The 18,608-nt window shown below is 29.9% G+C and overlaps 1 protein-coding gene across 6 annotated transcripts; it reads left to right on the plus strand.

Moving 5' to 3' along the window:
- Nucleotides 1-738: 738 nt before the first annotated feature.
- Nucleotides 739-6,601, plus strand: LOC118050952 (TPR repeat-containing thioredoxin TDX). Of its 6 annotated transcripts, none has more exons than XR_012168084.1 (11): nucleotides 739-948; nucleotides 1,050-1,082; nucleotides 1,868-2,027; nucleotides 2,121-2,208; nucleotides 2,291-2,371; nucleotides 2,495-2,559; nucleotides 2,712-2,852; nucleotides 2,921-3,034; nucleotides 3,100-3,130; nucleotides 4,026-4,405; nucleotides 5,720-6,601. XR_012168084.1 is itself a non-coding variant. In XM_073404999.1 (11 exons), exons 1-10 carry the CDS (start codon nucleotides 830-832, stop codon nucleotides 4,352-4,354), a joined length of 1,161 nt encoding a protein of 386 aa, XP_073261100.1. In that variant the 5' UTR covers nucleotides 739-829; the 3' UTR covers nucleotides 4,355-4,393; nucleotides 5,720-6,601. The 6 variants fall into 6 exon arrangements, 5 of the variants coding, with proteins under 5 accessions (XP_073261100.1, XP_073261101.1, XP_034917327.1 ...); XM_073404999.1 differs by having other exon boundaries at nucleotides 4,026-4,393; XM_073405000.1 differs by having other exon boundaries at nucleotides 4,026-4,375.
- Nucleotides 6,602-18,608: the final 12,007 nt, after the last annotated feature.

The raw sequence follows: 18,608 nt of genomic DNA on the forward strand, positions 1-18,608 counted from the left end.
ATTTTTAATAACTTTAAAGTTTGTGAGATGCGAACTAATAATTTTTAAAAAATAAATTTAAAATTTAATTAGTTGAGCTATATTTTTAGGATAAGATTAAATAGATGAGAATTTTAAAAAAATAATTGATGCCTAAATGATAAAATGAAATGAGAGGATTAAATGAGTAAAATCAAAATTGATATAATGAGTATTATTATGGGTAAAAAAAGATAAAAGTAAAGAAATTCAATGAAATATGTGAGATTGATATTTTAAACAATGTTAAAAAAGTTGGAGGTAGTTGAAAATATTTAAGAAATACAAAAAATTAAAATTCTTAATATTTTTTTATTTCTTAATTCTTTTTTGAAAAATACCAATGGCTAAGAATTTTCATTTTTTTAAAAATTATTTCTTAGATTTTAATTTTTTATCAGTTTCAAAGTTTTTAAGAAATCTTACTATTCCTGTAACTTTTTTTATATTGCTTAAGCATGTTTTAAAAAATTCATGGCCGAGATTTTTGAATTTTTTTTTATAAATGCATTTCGAAATTTTTCTTGTCTCTCAAACAATTGTAAGACTTTTAACGACCCAATATTGTTGGAATTATTTCATTTATTAACATCTTTCATACATTTGTTTTTTGAATTGAGAACTAAATCGACAATCAAACAATAATTAGAGGATTAATATGTTGTTTTCCCCATAAAATTTACTTTTTTTTTTTTTTTCAACGTATAAAACCGTGAATACAAACAAAATCAGTGCACCTGTGCAAGGTTCCAAGCGCATCACTTGTTTTCAAGATTCTCTGAGGGAAAAGAAGAAAAAGAAAGAGAGGCATATGTTCCAGATGGATGCCGCTAAAGTAACTGAGCTCAAACACTTTATTGATCAGTGTAAGGCTAACCCTTCTATTATCCACACCCCATCTCTTGCTTTCTTCAAGACTTATCTTCAAAGGTATTAATTTCCAACCAAGATCTCTCTACATATCTTAATATTTCGTGTTTTTGTTTTGTTTGGTTTTAATGATTTAGTGTTTTTTTTTTTGGGGTTCGCAGCCTAGGTGCTCGATTTCCTCCAGAGACAAAATCGGTGAGGCATGGTTTCTTGATCACACTTTTCACTTCTTATTTATGCAGTTTTGGTTTTTTGCCTGCTGTTGCTTCTGGGTTTGTAAAGAACGCACAAATTTGTGTACGAGTGATTGTCTCATTGGATTTGAACTTACCTTGTTGTCGCTGGAAATGAGCTGTAACTTCATTTCTTGCAGTTGTATATTGCTGAAATACTTTAAAGAATGGTTTTTGATACTAATTTACATTTTCTTATGATCATTTCTTGAAATGGAAACAAATGAGGAAAAAGAGAGAGAAAAGATTCAACCTTGAACCGAATATATACAATTAATTAGTGTTATTACATAAACTTCTCTTTGTTGATAAAAGTTTGAGCTGTATTTATAATATATGGAATTATTAAAAAATTTTCCATTAAAATCCTTCAAAGAGGAAAATATGAAGGATTTTGTAACTGAAACATTTGATTTATCTCGTTCTTATGATTTTTACTCTAAAATATCACGCTGTTTTTCATTTTAAAAAAGAATGTTTTCTTCTCTGGTAATTTTTTCTATACTGTATATTTTACTGCAGAAATATTGCTCTTGAGTTTTGGATTCTGACCTAGTGGATTATAAAGTTATAACTTGCTTGGAACAAGAGAGAGATCGAGTCCCTAATTTTTCCATGTCAAGAATTCTTTTCAATAACGACCATTGAGCCTAACTGGTTCTCTTAAAAAAAAAAAAACAAATTATAAAATGGTTTGTAGCGTGGGAGGTAGTTGGCTTTATGGAAATTGTTATGTGATGATGACGGGGTGCTCATATGCAGGAGAAAGGTGATATTGACATGGCTGACTCTGGGGAATACTCTGATTCCAAAAGACCAATTGAAGATGATGATGAAATTGTTGAGTCTGATATTGACTTGGATAATACTGATGTTGTGGAACCTGACAATCATCCTCCGCAAAAGGTGATGGAAAGAGTTCATTGAGTTCAGCCACTTCCATTTAGTTGGTACAGAGGCTTTATACATTGGCTAAGCACACATGTTTTGTGATTATAGATGGGAGATCCTGCAGTTGAAGTTACAGAAGAAAAGCGGGATGCTGCTCAAACTGAAAAATCAAAAGCTATGGATGCAATCTCTGAAGGTATGCCGTTGGCCTTTGTTATTAGCTTTTCTGATTGAGATTTCTCCCATAGTGCTTCTTGCCAAGTTTGTCTGTTTTCCAGGTAAGCTGGAAGAAGCCATAGATCATTTAACAGAAGCCATCATGTTGAATCCAACTTCAGCTATATTATATGCCACACGAGGTAGCTTTTTGTTTTTAAAAAAGGTTATGTTATCTGATTTGAAATTTATCTTTCAATTTTCATTTAATGCCTGTCCTTACCATGTTCATCAATCTCTTAGTGTCCTACGATACTTTTTTTCAGGTGGTGTTTTTGTTAAACTGAAGAAACCTCTTGCTGCGATTCGTGATGCTGATGCTGCTCTAGCAGTAAGTCTCTGGCTGGGTCCCTTCTACAACTGATTTTGTTTAGGCAGCAGAAGAAGTTTTAAAATTTTAGATTAATCAGTTGTCATACGTCTGATATTATTTATCCCATTGGACAAACATGATGACTCACAGAGGTGAATTATATTCCTTAGATCAATCCAAACTCTGCAAAAGGATATAAAGTACGAGGTATGGCCAGAGCCATGTTGGGCCAATGGGAACACGCTGCAACTGACCTGCATGAGGCATCAAAGTTGGACTATGATGATGAGATTGGTTTGGTGCTGAAAAAGGTAAATTGCCTTTGTTTATCATGATTCAGTGCAGTAAATGTTTTCTGATAGTACAATTAAATCCACAGGTTGAACCTAATGCCCGCAAAATTGAAGAGCATCATAGAAAATATGAACGCCTCCGAAAAGAAAGGGAGCTAAAGAAAGCTGAACATGAGAGAAAACAACAAGCTGAAGCCCAAGTAAGTGTTTTTGTTTTTTACCTCTCTTTTTTGCTGTATACTGAAGTACTCTTGATTGAATGCAGGAAAGAGAAGCCTTATCTGCTCTGAAGGAAGGTATGGGTTTTTGTTCCGTTTCTGTCTCATCTGCCCATGAGCACTTGTGTGCACACACACACACACACACACAGGAAACCAGTGCAGTAGAGAAAATTTCATTTTGGATGACATGATACTAAATTTAACATAGTTGCACTGTATGGGCTTCACAACTTTTAGGCCTTGGAATATAATCTTTCCCTTAATCACTGCTCTGCTGATGCATGCTAGGTTTGTATTATTTCTCTTAGTACTGGGTGCTTATCTAGCCAACACTTGGATATAGCACTTCTACATTGGTCCTAACTTTTTTAAAACATTACATGTCCCTGCTCATGTTTTGGGCTTTTATATTTTCGGGGGAGGGGTTTGGTTTGTATTGGTGTAAACAGGAAGAAGAAATTCATGGATAATGAGGGGTTTTTTAAGTAAGTGATTAAATTGTACAAAAGAACGGAAACAACAAACTGACTTGCTCGTTGCCAGATTTCTTGAGCCGCCTTACGTAATTTCTGTTTCTTGTGTTTGGTTTGGGTATGTTTTAAAGTGTTGTAAATCATCTGTCTTTCATTAGTTTGGGGTGTCCAGCATCCATTCCTTGTGTATATATGGCATGCATAGGTTTATGTTCTTCAAGTACAGTGAAGGATAAGAGAATGATCATAGTAACGTTGTTAGGGCAGAACTAGGAACAATGGAATAGGTTAACATAGAAAAGCCGTTGCTTGCTCAAGCATATTTATTTAGAAAAAGCAGTTGCCATTTGTTATGTTTTCCACCATTATAGACTAGGATATTTCTTGTTCCTAACCTTCTGAGTTGAGATCACCTGATGAATTGTTGAGATAAACTTTGTCATCAATGGCATCTATAGGTCATTTTACAATTTTTGTTTTTTGTTTTTGATAAACAGGACAAGTTATAGGCATTCATTCTGCCAAGGAACTAGATCCCAAACTGAATGCTGCGTCAAAAACTTCCCGCCTTGCAATCTTGTACTTCACTGCATCGTGGTGTGGACCATGTCGAATGATTGCTCCCATTTTCACAAGCTTAGCTGCGAAGTACCTGAAAGTTGTTTTCTTGAAAGTTGACATAGACGAGGCAAGAGATGTTGCTGCACGCTGGAACATCAGCAGTGTTCCTACCTTCTACTTTATAAAGAATGGCAAGGAGATTGACAAGGTCGTGGGGGCTGATAAAAATGAATTGGAAAGGAAGGTCAAACAACATTCTGGCTAGCTGGCCCTATGCTAATCTACTGTAAGAACCTTGCTTCTGGTAATACTCCTTGTGAGTGTTTTCTTTCTTAACTCAACAATGATATTAAGACGTGAGAAATGTGTCAGATTATTATATATTTTCTAATAAGACTGCCATGTTCAAGCTGTGTTCCTTTTGAGATTTATACTGGTTATCTAACGTGTGATTATCAGCTAGATATATTTTTTTCAAAAAAAAAAAAAAATGATAATCTGCTAGATAATTAAAGACTAAACTAGAAAAATCAACATTATATATATATATATATAATAACCTTGTTTATTATAATGTGTTTTATTAAAATGATAATAAAAAAATACACATAGGAAAACAATCAAATAAAATTAAAAGAAAAAAAATTTAAGCAGGGCTAAATATAAAAAATTCCTTCTAATATTAGAATATAAAGAACTCGAAATCTTATTTGTAAATTAAGTAAAAATTAAATCATATTCTATTAAAAAAATTTATAAAAATTGATAAATTTTTTTTAAAAATAAAAAAAATTAAATAAAAATATAATATTAAATGATGAAATTAAAAAAAAAAAAACAACGAAAAAAATACATAGGTGTGCGGGCTTAGTCTTGGGTGGCCTAACATGGTTAGGCTTAAAAAATACCTAGGTTAATATGTTGGACTGACTTAATTTTTTTACTTTATAAGGAGTGGATGATCCTTCCTTTATTTTTTTTTTTGAAAAACAGCTAGCGATGTGTCGTTTGTTTCTCCCTAGAATCCAACTATAATAGTGTTCAAAAAGTGATTTTTTTTTCTTATAAAAACTCATTTTCAATCCTTCTTAACTTTAAAAAACATATAAATATAACATACATCTTGATAAACTCATATATAACCTTAAAAAATCAATACAAAAACCCAAAATCAACTCAAAAATATATTTTTTTCCCGAGCTTAGATCTACATTCTAAGGTTATGAAAAGGTCAAAGAACACATATGTGAGATTCCGCTAATGAAATTGAATCTATTAACACCAAGATCGATCTTTTCATGGGCTAAATTGATATCAACCAAGACTCTCTACCACTACAATCCAGCTATCCTTTCAAACCAGGGACTAAAAAGTAAAAAAATAAAATCTTGTACCAAAATAGAAACTTCCAAAACCAAAGGGATTGAAAAAAATAATTGGAAAGTATGGGACCAAAATGAACTTTTCATGTAAACTTTGAAACTACCACTAGTTTGTTTTGCCTTTTCTAACATGGTCGTTCAATTTTCAATCCTGTCATAGTTTAACAAATCAGAGCCAATTGACTATCAATTTGACTACAAAGGAACTCATAGAGTATCAATTTATGTCTTTGTGTTTGTGTGATCAGGAAGGGGACATCATCTGTTAAACCCAGTTGGTCAAGGAGCTCATAGACTCTTTTCTTCTTCTCAGCCCTGGAAATTGAAGGGGGAAGTCTAACTTCAGCTGCGAACATGAAGGTCTCAAAAACTGTCACCGCGGGGAAGAGCTGGTCATCTTGCATCACATATGATGAGATCATCTTCATGTGGTTTGTACTTATCTGCACAGCCATACCTTATTACATAATCATAATATCAAATTATATCAGGTTCTTAAGATTGAACAAGAGGCTCAAAAGATAACACCAACCGGCTTTCCATCTATCCGAACTGATCCCTCAAGACTCCTTTTTGCAATCCGATCAGCAATGGCATCAAGAAATGTGGATTTCCCAGCGCCAATAGGCCCCATGATAGCCATGATTTCACCTCCTATAGCCTGTCCAGAGATATCATTCAGAAGATACGCTTCTTTGGTGATCCACACCCCATCCTTCTTCTGCTTTTTCATGACACTATATGATAGGTTCTTGAACTCAAGGCCATTCCCTGGCATCATCTTCCGGGGTTCTGGTGCCACTCCATTTCTGGTGGCTAACTTGTCCAAGTCTAAGAGAGTCTCAAGGTTGTTATTTGTATCTGACCGGCCTCGGCTTGCCATCTTCGAGTGAGTGAGCACCTTTTGGCTTAGCCAAATATGGGTTATAAGATTTTTTTGGAACTGAAGTTAGAATTTTGGTATGGTATAAAAAGGTGAGGAATGTACCAAGTGGATTACAGACAAAAACGTGATAGTTAAACTCAAAGAATAAAGAGGATAAACCAAGACAGGCTCTCTCTTTCTGGCTTTCCTCTCCCATTGTTTTTGTCATTAATTTGCCTTGATGTTACCGGCAGTTGTTCTGTTTTGTTGCAATGAGCACTAGAGACAGCTTATTGGACAGACCAATAAGATTCAGACAGAATAAATATACTTTGTTCTAATAATGTCTGGAAAATGCAAATTAATGCTTCCCAAGCAACAGTTGGCAGTGCTAATTCGCTAAGGTTTAGAAGGATGGATAAGTTTCATGTCTTTGCATGGCATGTTAGCTTGCGAAAATGACACAAGGAGAAGCATTCTTTCCAGAGATTAACGTCGGAGTTCTCTCTGCTCTTCTTTTTGACCTAGAATGACATGCGAGTGGACTTTCTTAGAAGGGCAGAGGCATTATACAAACCAGACACAGGATGGAACTAGCAAGTAGCGAGAGCCTATTAGGGCCTGGGAAACACAGGTGAAAGAGCCTGTAAAAGCAAATAAGAGGGCAAATGGACAATCTGGTCATGTGATAAGGATATAAAATTAAATTTGTTTGTTCCTATATAATTTTGAAGAAAATTTATATATTTTTAAAACTGAGGCATAGAAGAGACATATTTACACGAATAATATTTATTATGTTTTATCCTTAAAGTATCAATATAAAAAAAATTTAATTTCAAAATTGTTTAACTAAGATATGTTAGGATAAAAGTAGTTTTTATTATAATTTTAAAACCAAACTCAAGATAAGATCCGGATCTTGTGTTAAGAGAGTTAACTTGGATTGACTTAATTTTTTTAAAAAAACTTGACAAAAATCTATTTTTCAAAAAAACATTAATGAATTAATCGTTAACCAAATATGTTACATAGATTGTTATTATGTCTTGTATATAATTACAAAACACAATCCTGTTTCCGTCTCTTGTTATGGCTTGTCTTTTTTTATTTTTAGTGTTTTATTTTTTTTTATTTCAAGATAATAATCAAATACTACCTAATCTTCTATTTGTTTGGAAGGATGAAAATGTAAATAATAAAATAAAAGGGTGAGGGAGGGAGATAGTACATGTATAAATCCACCCAATTAGCTATGTGATTAGTAAGAAAAAGGATGAATGGAAACTAATCTACCCAAATTATATAGGAATATGCACTGATAAGTTTGGTTTTAATGAGAAAAAAGCAAAGGAAAAATATATTCTTGTATATTAGAAGTGTTTTTTAATCTTACATTGTATAAAAATACCATCAATCGTAATCTTTAGTTCATCCATATTTTGTAACGTGTTTATTTATCAATTATTTTCATTAAAATTTTCTTATTTAAAACATTTATTTGTTTCATTTTACATATTTTTGGAAAGGTGTTTAAATCAATTCACAGTTAAGCTATCATGTGTAATGCATGTATTCATTAATTTTGAAAAACAAAAGTTGAGGATGAACAAATTAAGAAATATGGATAAAATAAAAGCTATGATTGATTATTTTTTGGCACAAAAAAATGATTGAGAAGACATGTATTATAAAATGTTACACTGATACCCATGATAAAAAAAAAAAAAACCAATTACTTTTATCTCATTGTTGTTCATTGAACAATATATTCATTTTAAATATTTTTTTCAATTCTTGTAGTTTTTTGAAAGAGGATTTATATTATAATTTCATAAACATTAATTGAGTTTGATGAATTTAAACTATGTTATAAACAAGCTAAAATTAAATATAGTTTCATTGCAACTAAGTCTTTGCTCATTATTAGAAAATTGAAATACACCGATGGAATATCCTGTCGATGTTTAGGGAAAAATTCCATCAGTATTTTAACTATTGATGGAATTTTCAATGGAGACCTAATGTCAACAAGTTTCTTATCTGGGATTGTTGTTCTATCGATATTTCCTTTAAAAATTAAAATACTAATGGAATTTCCAATAGAATGCCAATGAATTATTCGCACCAAAAAAAGATTTTAGTGCCCATTTTTTTGTAAACAAGTTCGTTAAAAATCAAAATTTGATGGATTTTTTAGTTGCCAATTTCATCAGAAATGACAAATCTTTCCTATGAAATGGGTGTGAAATTGTCAATGAAATGGACATGTCTATCAACGATTCCATTGGTGTTTTCATAATTTTTTTTGGTTAGTTGTTATTGTTAGTTTAATATGCTCTGTAGCCAATTAGATAGTTATATGTGACATTATTATATTCATGTAAATTACACATTTATTATTAATAAAGACTTAATTTATCTTTAATATTCATATAATATTAGATTAATGAATCTAGTATTTGATTTATGAATATAGAGTAAAGATAAAGTTCATGAAACAAAAATATTTTGCAAAGGAAATTATAAAGTTATTATAATTATAAGATTTCTATTGTATCAAAGCATTGTTCTTAAAATGTTTATGGTTGATACTCTCTTAAATACTATACATTTATTAGAGTCGTAGAGACTGATATATATTATGCTTTTTTTTTTTTTTTTTTTTTTTTTTTTTTTATGAAAGGAAGCAAATGTTCTCATAAGGCAAGGCATAAAAAATACTTAGAACTAGTATGTAGGTGCTTGTCATAAGACATATACACTAAACTAATCCACATGAGACTTCCATATAGAGAGATTATCCACGTCTATGGAAAGACTCATGTGACAGTTGTGTAAGTGATCCTTAGACTTGAGATCATTAAGTTATCTTATATATAGAATGTTATGCTTTGATCCTATTACATGTTATCTTAGTTGAGGTAATAAAGTGACAAAAATTGGGTATAACATGAACTATATAAAGATACTTGAGTGATCAAGAGATGATTCATTTTCTTAGATGAATTAGAGAAAATATTTTATTTATTCTCAAATAGTATTGACTGTGAGCCAATGTGAAATGAGATTTGAACAAAGTTTCAAATCTTATTCAAATGATCAATGACTATTATATAGATAACAAACATGACAAACATACTCCATGCTTTAATATTAAATCAAAACATTATTGATGAAAGAATATTAATTACACTAAGAAAACAGTCATTGAAAGATTAAGTCAAACCACTAATGATTTTTATAATATTTAGGGGACTATGACACCTAATCTTAAAATATTAATTAATCAATTGTTGACTTGATAATAAATTAAATTGTTTAATTTATATAATTTTATTTAATTATAATTATAATTTACATTTAGACCAACATATTAGGAACCTAATGAATCATAAACATTAATAACTATTAGTCAAAATTAATCTGGGATGATTTAGTTATGTATGACTTGATTAAAATATATTTTAGAAATTAAGGACTCAAATATAACTAATACATGAAATATATTTTTAAACCTAAACAAATCAAGTAAGGATTTGAATGAGTTAATTTCTAAAATTATCCTGAATGGATATATGGATATTATTCAGGGTGTAAATTGATACTTTTCTAATGTATATGGTTTTTTAGATTTCTCTATAAATAATAAGCTATATCTTTTATTTTTGAGTCGTTGTTTGTAAGATAAAAAAACTATGTAAGTCATAAAATAGAGACCGATCACTTTAGGCATATCAATCACTCTTTCCTAAATAGGGATTTAGGAGTTTTTCATTGGTGATTCATATGGATTACTGTTGGATGCCGGACAATTAGACGACTTGTAATTTGTGACAACCCAACCTTTAAAGAATTATTCAAAGTCAAAGAAAATAAGATATTGAGGGAATAAATCATTAAAAAACTTTAGATCTTTTTATTAGAATCCTAGGTACTCTTGAATAATTTTATTTTATTATTTTCACGACGTGTATAACATTCAGAAACCCAACAATTATCCCTTAGATGGTGCAATCAAAATTACTTAGAAAAAGATTATAGCTTAGAGATTTCATGTTAACACAACCCTAACCATATGAAATACAGATTTATTGCAGGAGCTATTAAGTATAATACCATCAGAAGAAAATACATTTCATCACATTTTCTTATTTCTCTATTACTTATAAACAATTGTACTTCCGATAGTTGTAGTTTTACACATCCTATACAAGACAAGCATACTCAATGGTTCTTATAATTGCATCGCAACCACAATGGTATTTGTAATATATTCTATGTTGCAAGAAACACATAAAATGAAAGACTATTAAGAAAAGGTGCACTTTCCATTTATGTAAGAAAATTATGATAACTATCTAAAACTTCAATATGCTATTAGTTAGCACACTTGCTAGGAACTTTTACTAAGTAAATCTATTTTTCATATTCCAAAGAACCATATAAATGAATGAGGCAAAGAAAAAGAGCAACAAGAAAAATGCTTAAAAGAAACAGCACAAAACTACTAAAGCTTAGTAAAATAGAAAGAAGATTCATAATTTAATATTATAATCACTAGAAACCTTTACTGGTCAATAAAGATTTTATGATACATGACTGTTTACGTTTAAGTGAAGATACTATCATCCCTAAAATATCTTACCTAAGATAAGGTCTTTTGTGTTATGTTATAAATGATATGCCTATAATATTCTTGATTATGACGTTATTGTATATTTAACAAAAAAACATTTTCAACTTTGATGTTGGTAAGTATTACATGAAGGAAAGATTTGATATTCATGACTTTGTTGTCAGTGAATATTGAGATAAAATTTATTTATAAATCTATTACTAATATTCTTAACTCTGGTATTAGTGAATATTAAAAGTATTATCAATTCTGGCATTGATGAATACAAATATTCTTAACTCTATCATCAGTGAATATTATAGATGATATTTCTAATTTTGGTAGTGGTGGATATCAATCTAAGTTGATATTGATGACTTTGGCGTCAATGAATAAAAATCTATTTGAATTGAGAATTTTTACTTTTTTCTTGAAAATTTAGGAGTTGTGTTATTATATTTTAATATTCAAGGTGATGGCTTAATATAAGTCCATTTACCCTAAACATGAATAACAAATATTTTATTTATTTATTTAGAAAGACAAGGATAATGATTTTTATCATTTTGGAAGTTTGAATATGTCGCCCAATGAACCTTTTAATTTTTACCAAGTATGAATAAGCTTTATAAACTTGTTATAAGTAAAAATATGCATGCAAAATATTTTTTTATATATTTTTGTGTAAAAAAATTCTAAAACAAAAAATTTTTATAATGCTAAAACATGCTAAATATTTTTCTTTTTTTTCCTTTATGGAAACACTAAAAAAAAGAAGTAGGGGATAAAAATATGCACAAATAAAAAAAAAACTTTTGTTTCTATTTCCTTTAAGAAATTTGGCCATTCAAATAAAAACAAGTAATTAAAACACAGCTAATTGTAGTGGTCTAGGAATCTGATGGTCAGCTGTGTAGGAGGAAACCAAAGGATCAACTTTGGTGTTACATAAAGGTTAGGGTCTTGACCATCTTCTTGGAGGTGAATATGAGAAATCAAGTTGGTTCTTTGATTTTGTTTTTGTGTGTTTATTACATGTGTATATGTGCCAAAGTATTATAGAAAGATAAACTGTTAGGTATTATCATTTATTTAATTATAACACACCTCATCTGCAAAATCAAACTCAATATCATTAAATAACAACTAAAATCAAATTTTCTCACAAAAATTACTCATTACTTCAATTCTGACACATTCAAGTTATAAAATCAAACTCAATTTCATCAAATGATAAATAAAATCAATTTCCTCCAAAATCTCAAACAATCTCTAATATACAAATAATACATTAATACAATAGAATCATTTATAAAACAAAATTTGTAAAACACTTAAATATACTAGCCAATTATAAATACTACAAAAACATTTCAATAAATTAACTTAAAATATAAACAAGTTATAAAAAAAATAAGTAGTTTTGCTTATTTAATGTAGGGAATGTTTATGGTAAATAGAATTAAAAGAGGGAAGTTGACACTATTGATAGATGTGGGTCAGCACTAACAGGTTAGGTGGCCAAATTTATAAAAGGGGTAACCAAATTTGCTAATTAAATATAAGAGAGAGCCGGGGTTGTTGTTTTAAAAAAGAAGAAAAAAGAATGAGGGGTGAACTGTCATATTTTAATTCATTTAATTTTTGAATGCAACTTCTGTCAGCATTAATAACATGTCAAATTACCAATGAAATTTATAAAAATATTTTTATTGATTTTATTGTTTTTTTCCTATTCCTTCACAATTTCAATAACAAATTACATATTTTGTCTCTATTTTCGTTGGCAATTATTGAAATAATATTTTCCGTCGGTGTTTTCATTCCTATTTGCTAATTTTCTAGTAGGGGCTATACTAAAAAAAACAACATCATTTTAGGCATCTTTGACTTAAACGAATAAGTGATTTTTGTTTGGGAAATTTATATTTTTTGTACACTTTTGGTCCTTGGAGTTCTAAGTTTTTATGAAACGGTCTTTAAACTTTTTTTTTTTTATATGTTACAATCAAGTCCTTGAATGTTGAAGGAGGAGAGAAGGTAGAAGAGAGCAAATGATTTGGTTTTTTGAGTTTCTAGTATCCATTTGAACATGACTTGAGATTTAAAATGAGTAGTTACTGTCTTTAAGATGATTTTGGGGTGTTTTTAGGTGAAAAATTATAGAAAATGGGTGTGGGGAATAAATAACAATGGCCACCATTTTTTTCGGTGACGAGATGGTCCTAGAAAGTTATAGATAATGACTCTAGAGTTGCTTTATCACTGTTTACTACTAGAAAATTAACAAATAACAAAAAAAACTAGAACAATAAATAGTCCATCTGTATTTTCCTACATAAATAGTGATGAAATGTTTCTGCTGGTAATTGTCGATGTAAATAGCGATGAAATATGTTTCATTGGTGATTGCCAACATACTTTCTAATGGAATAGAGAAAATAAAAAATTAATAAATATTTCATCGGCGATGCCATTAGAAATTTAACATCTATGTCCTGAAAAAATTGTTGATGAACATTCCATAAAAAAAAAATAAATGAATTAATACCTTACAATTCTACCCCCCAACCAACTTTTTTTTTTCTTGTCCAAGAAACAGTAACCCCTTTATTCTATTTTCTCATAAATCAAGCCACCATCCTCATAAATCCACCAACCTCGTTGATGTAAACCTAAATATATCAATAGTGTCAACATATCTCTTTTACTTTAATTTCTTGTGCAACTTCGCTACATCAATTAAGCAAATCAACTTCTTCTTTTTTTTGTAACCCATTTATGTTTTATGTTAATTTATTGAACTAGTTTTTGTAGTATTCATAGTTTTCTTGTATAATTAAGTTTTTTACTTGAAATATTTCTTGTATATTTGCATCCTTAAAGTGCAGACAAGATTTATCCCTTTAAAACAAGCCCTAGTTAATGCAAGAAATACTTTTGCCTTATTATTTTCATTGTTAAAATGCTTAATCAATGTTGAACATTCATCTACTTTAAGCTTTTCATGCATATATAATACATCTTCTCCTTGGATCCATCTGAACTTTGACTCAAACTACTTAATTGGTTGTTGTATGTTTAGGTTGGCAAGGGAATTGTAACAACTAATAAAAATATAATGTAGTTAATTACCAATGAAATCACCTATGATATAACAGTCTTTATGGAAAAGTCCACTGGAAATTAAGATTCTTATTTATGATGAAATCAACAATAGATTATAAATTTTTGTCAGAAAGTTACATAAATTTTTTGATTTTCTGATAGAATAATCCATCGGCAATTAAGGTTCTTATTTTTGACAAAATCAACACTGAAATAAAAAAATTAAAAAATTAAAAATAATTTCATCAACATCGATGACATGTCAAATGTACTAATAGAACCTAGTGAAAGGATTTCTGCATTCAGTCAATCTACGCAGAGTGAATCGATCCCTAAAGAACCTTGGAAAGGATCTGACTTTTTTTTTGAGATACTTTAACTACCAAGCAAAGTAGCTCGAGTTAGATGAGAGGTAGAGATGTAATTTCAAATAGGCTTAACCAAACCTAAGAACCTAGCCAAAGAACAGGTTTTTATAGATAGAGAGGTAAGTTGAGGGGCCTCCCCTTTTACCTATTTCTCATAATTGGATGATAGAAATTTTATCGGTGCTGATAAAATCAATTAAAACCAATAGCCCCTCTCTTCCCTCATTTCTTCAAGATTTCAGATCCCTAATTACCCAAATCCCTATTTCTTTTATCCCCTATATCATCATTTTTTCTCTTGTCATCTATCTTTTTGTTTCAAAGCAAGGCCCAACCTCCTCCTCTTTTATCTCTTTCTTTAGTTTAAGGCAAGCTTCTTATTATCTTGGCCAATTAAGTTCTTATGTTGATCAAGTTTATGTGAATTTTATGGTTCAATAACAAGGATTTAGGTTAATTAGAGAAGGGAAGTAAATGGGTGTTTGAGGAACTAGAAAGTTACATTATAACTATAATAAGAAAACCTTGGGTTGTTATTGTGTTCATAGATATTAGTATGGGATAAATATTTTTGTAGGGCTTTCGTGCAGGGGTAACTTTGCTGAAAATTCATTAAATCACTTATGTAACTTATTGCAAACTTTTACATGTTATATAATTTTGTTAATTGTTATTTTATTTTAAATACCATGTTTCAAAGGAGAAAAAGTTCGAAGTTCAATAAGAGCATTACTGTTTCATCAATCAATATTGTTAGTATTTGTGAACGTGCTGTTAATTTAGGTGCTAATCTTATAAAGGCACTTGATACAAATGTTATCAACCAATGCTCATCCAATAGGAACATAAAGAGACCTTTATACAAGAAAAATTATCACAGAGGGAAGGCCGACCACACTATGTAAATCATGTCCTTTTCTCGTTGATGAAATTATTTATTTGTATTAGGTTATTTTAAGTTTTACATTAAGTAAAAATGACTTTCATACATTATTTTTAGGTTTACCAATATTGAAGTTGCTCGTTTGATCAAAAGTACGGTGAAATCATCGTTCAAAGAACAATTATTTCAAAGGAATCAGCTACAAGATCATCCTGAATTAATGAATATGGTAGATGTTTAGTAGGGAAAATTTAAGGTTAAATAAATAATATCTACTTATTTTAATATAGTTTTTTTTATATAATTATGAAAACTAATCAATGGATGAATTTCCTTTTAAGAAAAAAATTTACTTGGACACGAAAAACAAGGGGGTGGTCAGGAAAGTTTGGGAAAACCACAATGTAATTAGGTAGGTATAAAGTAATAATATCTTCATTTTTTTTATTATTATATTAGAGCAAGGGAAAGGCCCTCGAAGTTACAGTAAGCACATTCTAGTGCTAATTGCATGCCCCGTTCAAAACAAGCCCAAGTTAATGCGAGAAATATTTTTATAGTATTCGTAGTTTTCTTATATAATTAAGTGTTTTACTTGAAATAGTTCTTGTATATTTGCGTCCCTAGAGTACCGATAAGATGTATCCCAAACACAAGCCCAAGTTAATGTGAGAAATACTTTTACCTCACTATTTTCGTTGTTCAAATGCTTAATCAATGTTTAACATTCATCTACTTTAAGCTTTTGATGCATATATAATACATCTTCTCTTTGGATCCAACTGAACTTTGACTCAAACTACTTAATTGGTTGTTGTTATATGTTTAAGTTGGCAAGAGAATTGTAACAACAAATAAAAATATAATGAAGTTACCCATGAAATCACCTACGACATAACAATTCTTTATGGAAAAGTCCACTAGAAATTAAGCTTTTTATTAATGATGAAATCAACAATAGACTACCAATTTTTATTAGAAAGTTACAAAAGGTTTTTCATTTTCTAATAGAATAATCTATCAGCAATTGAGGTTCTTATTTCTAAATGAATCAGCAATGGAATAACAAATATTAAAAAATAAAAACAATTATTATTAATTTCATTGGCATTGATGACATGTCAAATGTAATAATATAACCTAGTGGAAGGTTTTATGCTTTCAATCAATTTACACAGAGTGAATCAGTCCCTAGGAAACCCCTAAAAAGGACTTGACTTTTTTCTTCAAGATACTTTAACTGCCAAACGAAGTAACTCAAGTTAGACGAAAGACGGAGATGTAATTTCAAAGAGGCTCAAACAGAGCCAAGAATAGGTTTTTTAAGCATAAAGAGGTAAGTCAAGGGGCTTCCCGCTTTACTAATTTCTCTGAATCAGACAACATAAATTCTATCGATAATGATAAAATCAATTAAAACCAACAACCCCTCTCTTCACGCATTACTTATTCTTTTCAAGATTTTAGATCCCTAATTACCCAAATCCCTATTTCCCTCCAATATCATTGTTTTCTCTCTTGTCATCTATCTTTCTTTTTAAAGTAAGACATAACCTTCTCCTCCCCCCTCTCTCTCTTTAGTTTGAGGTAAAATTATTGTTATCTTGGCTAATTAAGTTCTTATATTGATCAATTTTATGTGAATTTTATGCTTCAACATTAAGGATTTAGGTTAAGTAGAGAAGGGAAGTAAATGGGTGTTTGAGGAACTAGAAAGTTATAGTAGAACTATAATAAGAAAACATTGAAATAATTTTTTTTAAAAATAAAATTGATTATGATACCTTATTTTAGGGAATTGTGATGTAATTAGTAGTAGTTAGCTTGAATGATAAAGTATTATTGCAAGCTTTTGAATTCCAAAGTCCATAACATGATAATGTGATAGTATTTAATTATAAAGGAATGAAGAAATTTGGTTTCAGATTTGGTGAAGAATTTGGTTTACATGGGTGCCTCATGGTTTGACAGTTAAGTTTATTTCCCCTTACTTTGCTGCCATTTTGTGTAGCAACCAAACATGAATAATTAACTCTTTTTTTTTTTTAAATCAGAATGTAAATATGTATAAAGATCAAAAGTAAACATGTTAGTTAACCAGCAAGTTCATATACATGTACAAGATATTAAAGAACTAAAGATGGAAGAGACTCCCAAGTAGAACTAAACCAAAGAAATACAAAAGAGGGAACATGCTTCCATAAAAAACTAGCCATACAAGGCCCAAAAATAGTGAGTAGCAACGGTTAAAGAAGAAACCAAACAAGGATTGCAGGTGTCAAAATTAACCTAACCAGCATCACTAAACAAAGAAAATCAATTTCCACAACAGCAAACAGCTAACCAAAATAACATGACCATAAAGTAACCTACGAACCACATTGAGCATAAGGACAACCCAAAGCAATCACAAGGTAAGAGAAGATGTAGCAAGCACAACAACTAATATCAAGCCAAAAACCCAGAACATAGAGCATCTAGAGAACCACACAGAACAAGCCAGAACCACATAGAACATGACTAATTAACTTTTTTTTATTGGAAAGGTGGTGGTGTTCCAAACTTCTAATAACTTTGTCAAGTAGAATGTGGAAATTAGGGTTTGGTTAAATTATTATGTTGGTGAGGTTATTTAGAGCTAAATTGATGTATTACATGTCATTTTGAAGGTCTTTTTTTTTTTTTTTTTTTTTTTTTTTTTTTTTTATGTAAATAACTTTTATATCTCTACTTAAAAGCATTAGTTTTGGGAGCTTATTTTTCTTTTGTCAATTTTGGGTTTTTCTTTAAAGAGCTTAAATGTTAGTAAAAAGCTCGTGGTCAATAGTTTTTGTGTTTAACTAGGCGTGTGGGTTTTTCTTTGCTTATGAGAGAAAATTGGGTAGAATTTTTTAGGAAAATATTATTCTAAACATTTGTGTCCAAGGATTAAATAGTATACGACAATGATGCATAAGTTTAGTATAGAAATATTTAAGTTGTAGGATCATATAAGTTAAAATTTTTTTACTTATTGTTATGTTGTTTCAAGGTATAATTGTAATGTCAAAACTTAAAACGCCTAATTGTTTGATAAATGATGTCAAGGCTTTGACGAGACCAATAAACCTTTCTTTATAGCTAAGTTCATTTATGCTTTATATGTCATATACTACAAAAAAAAAATAAAAAATTGAGTACTTTGCATGCATCAAATGTGGTTTGGGTTTTTATTGTTTTTGTACATATTAATATGAGAAATATTTTTGGGTAAGGCCCCCGTGCAGGGGTAACTCTGCAGAAAATTCGTTAAATC

This window comes from Populus alba, chromosome 15 (genome assembly GCF_005239225.2).
Source record: "Populus alba chromosome 15, ASM523922v2, whole genome shotgun sequence".
In the NCBI taxonomy this organism is placed as follows: domain Eukaryota; kingdom Viridiplantae; phylum Streptophyta; class Magnoliopsida; order Malpighiales; family Salicaceae; genus Populus; species Populus alba.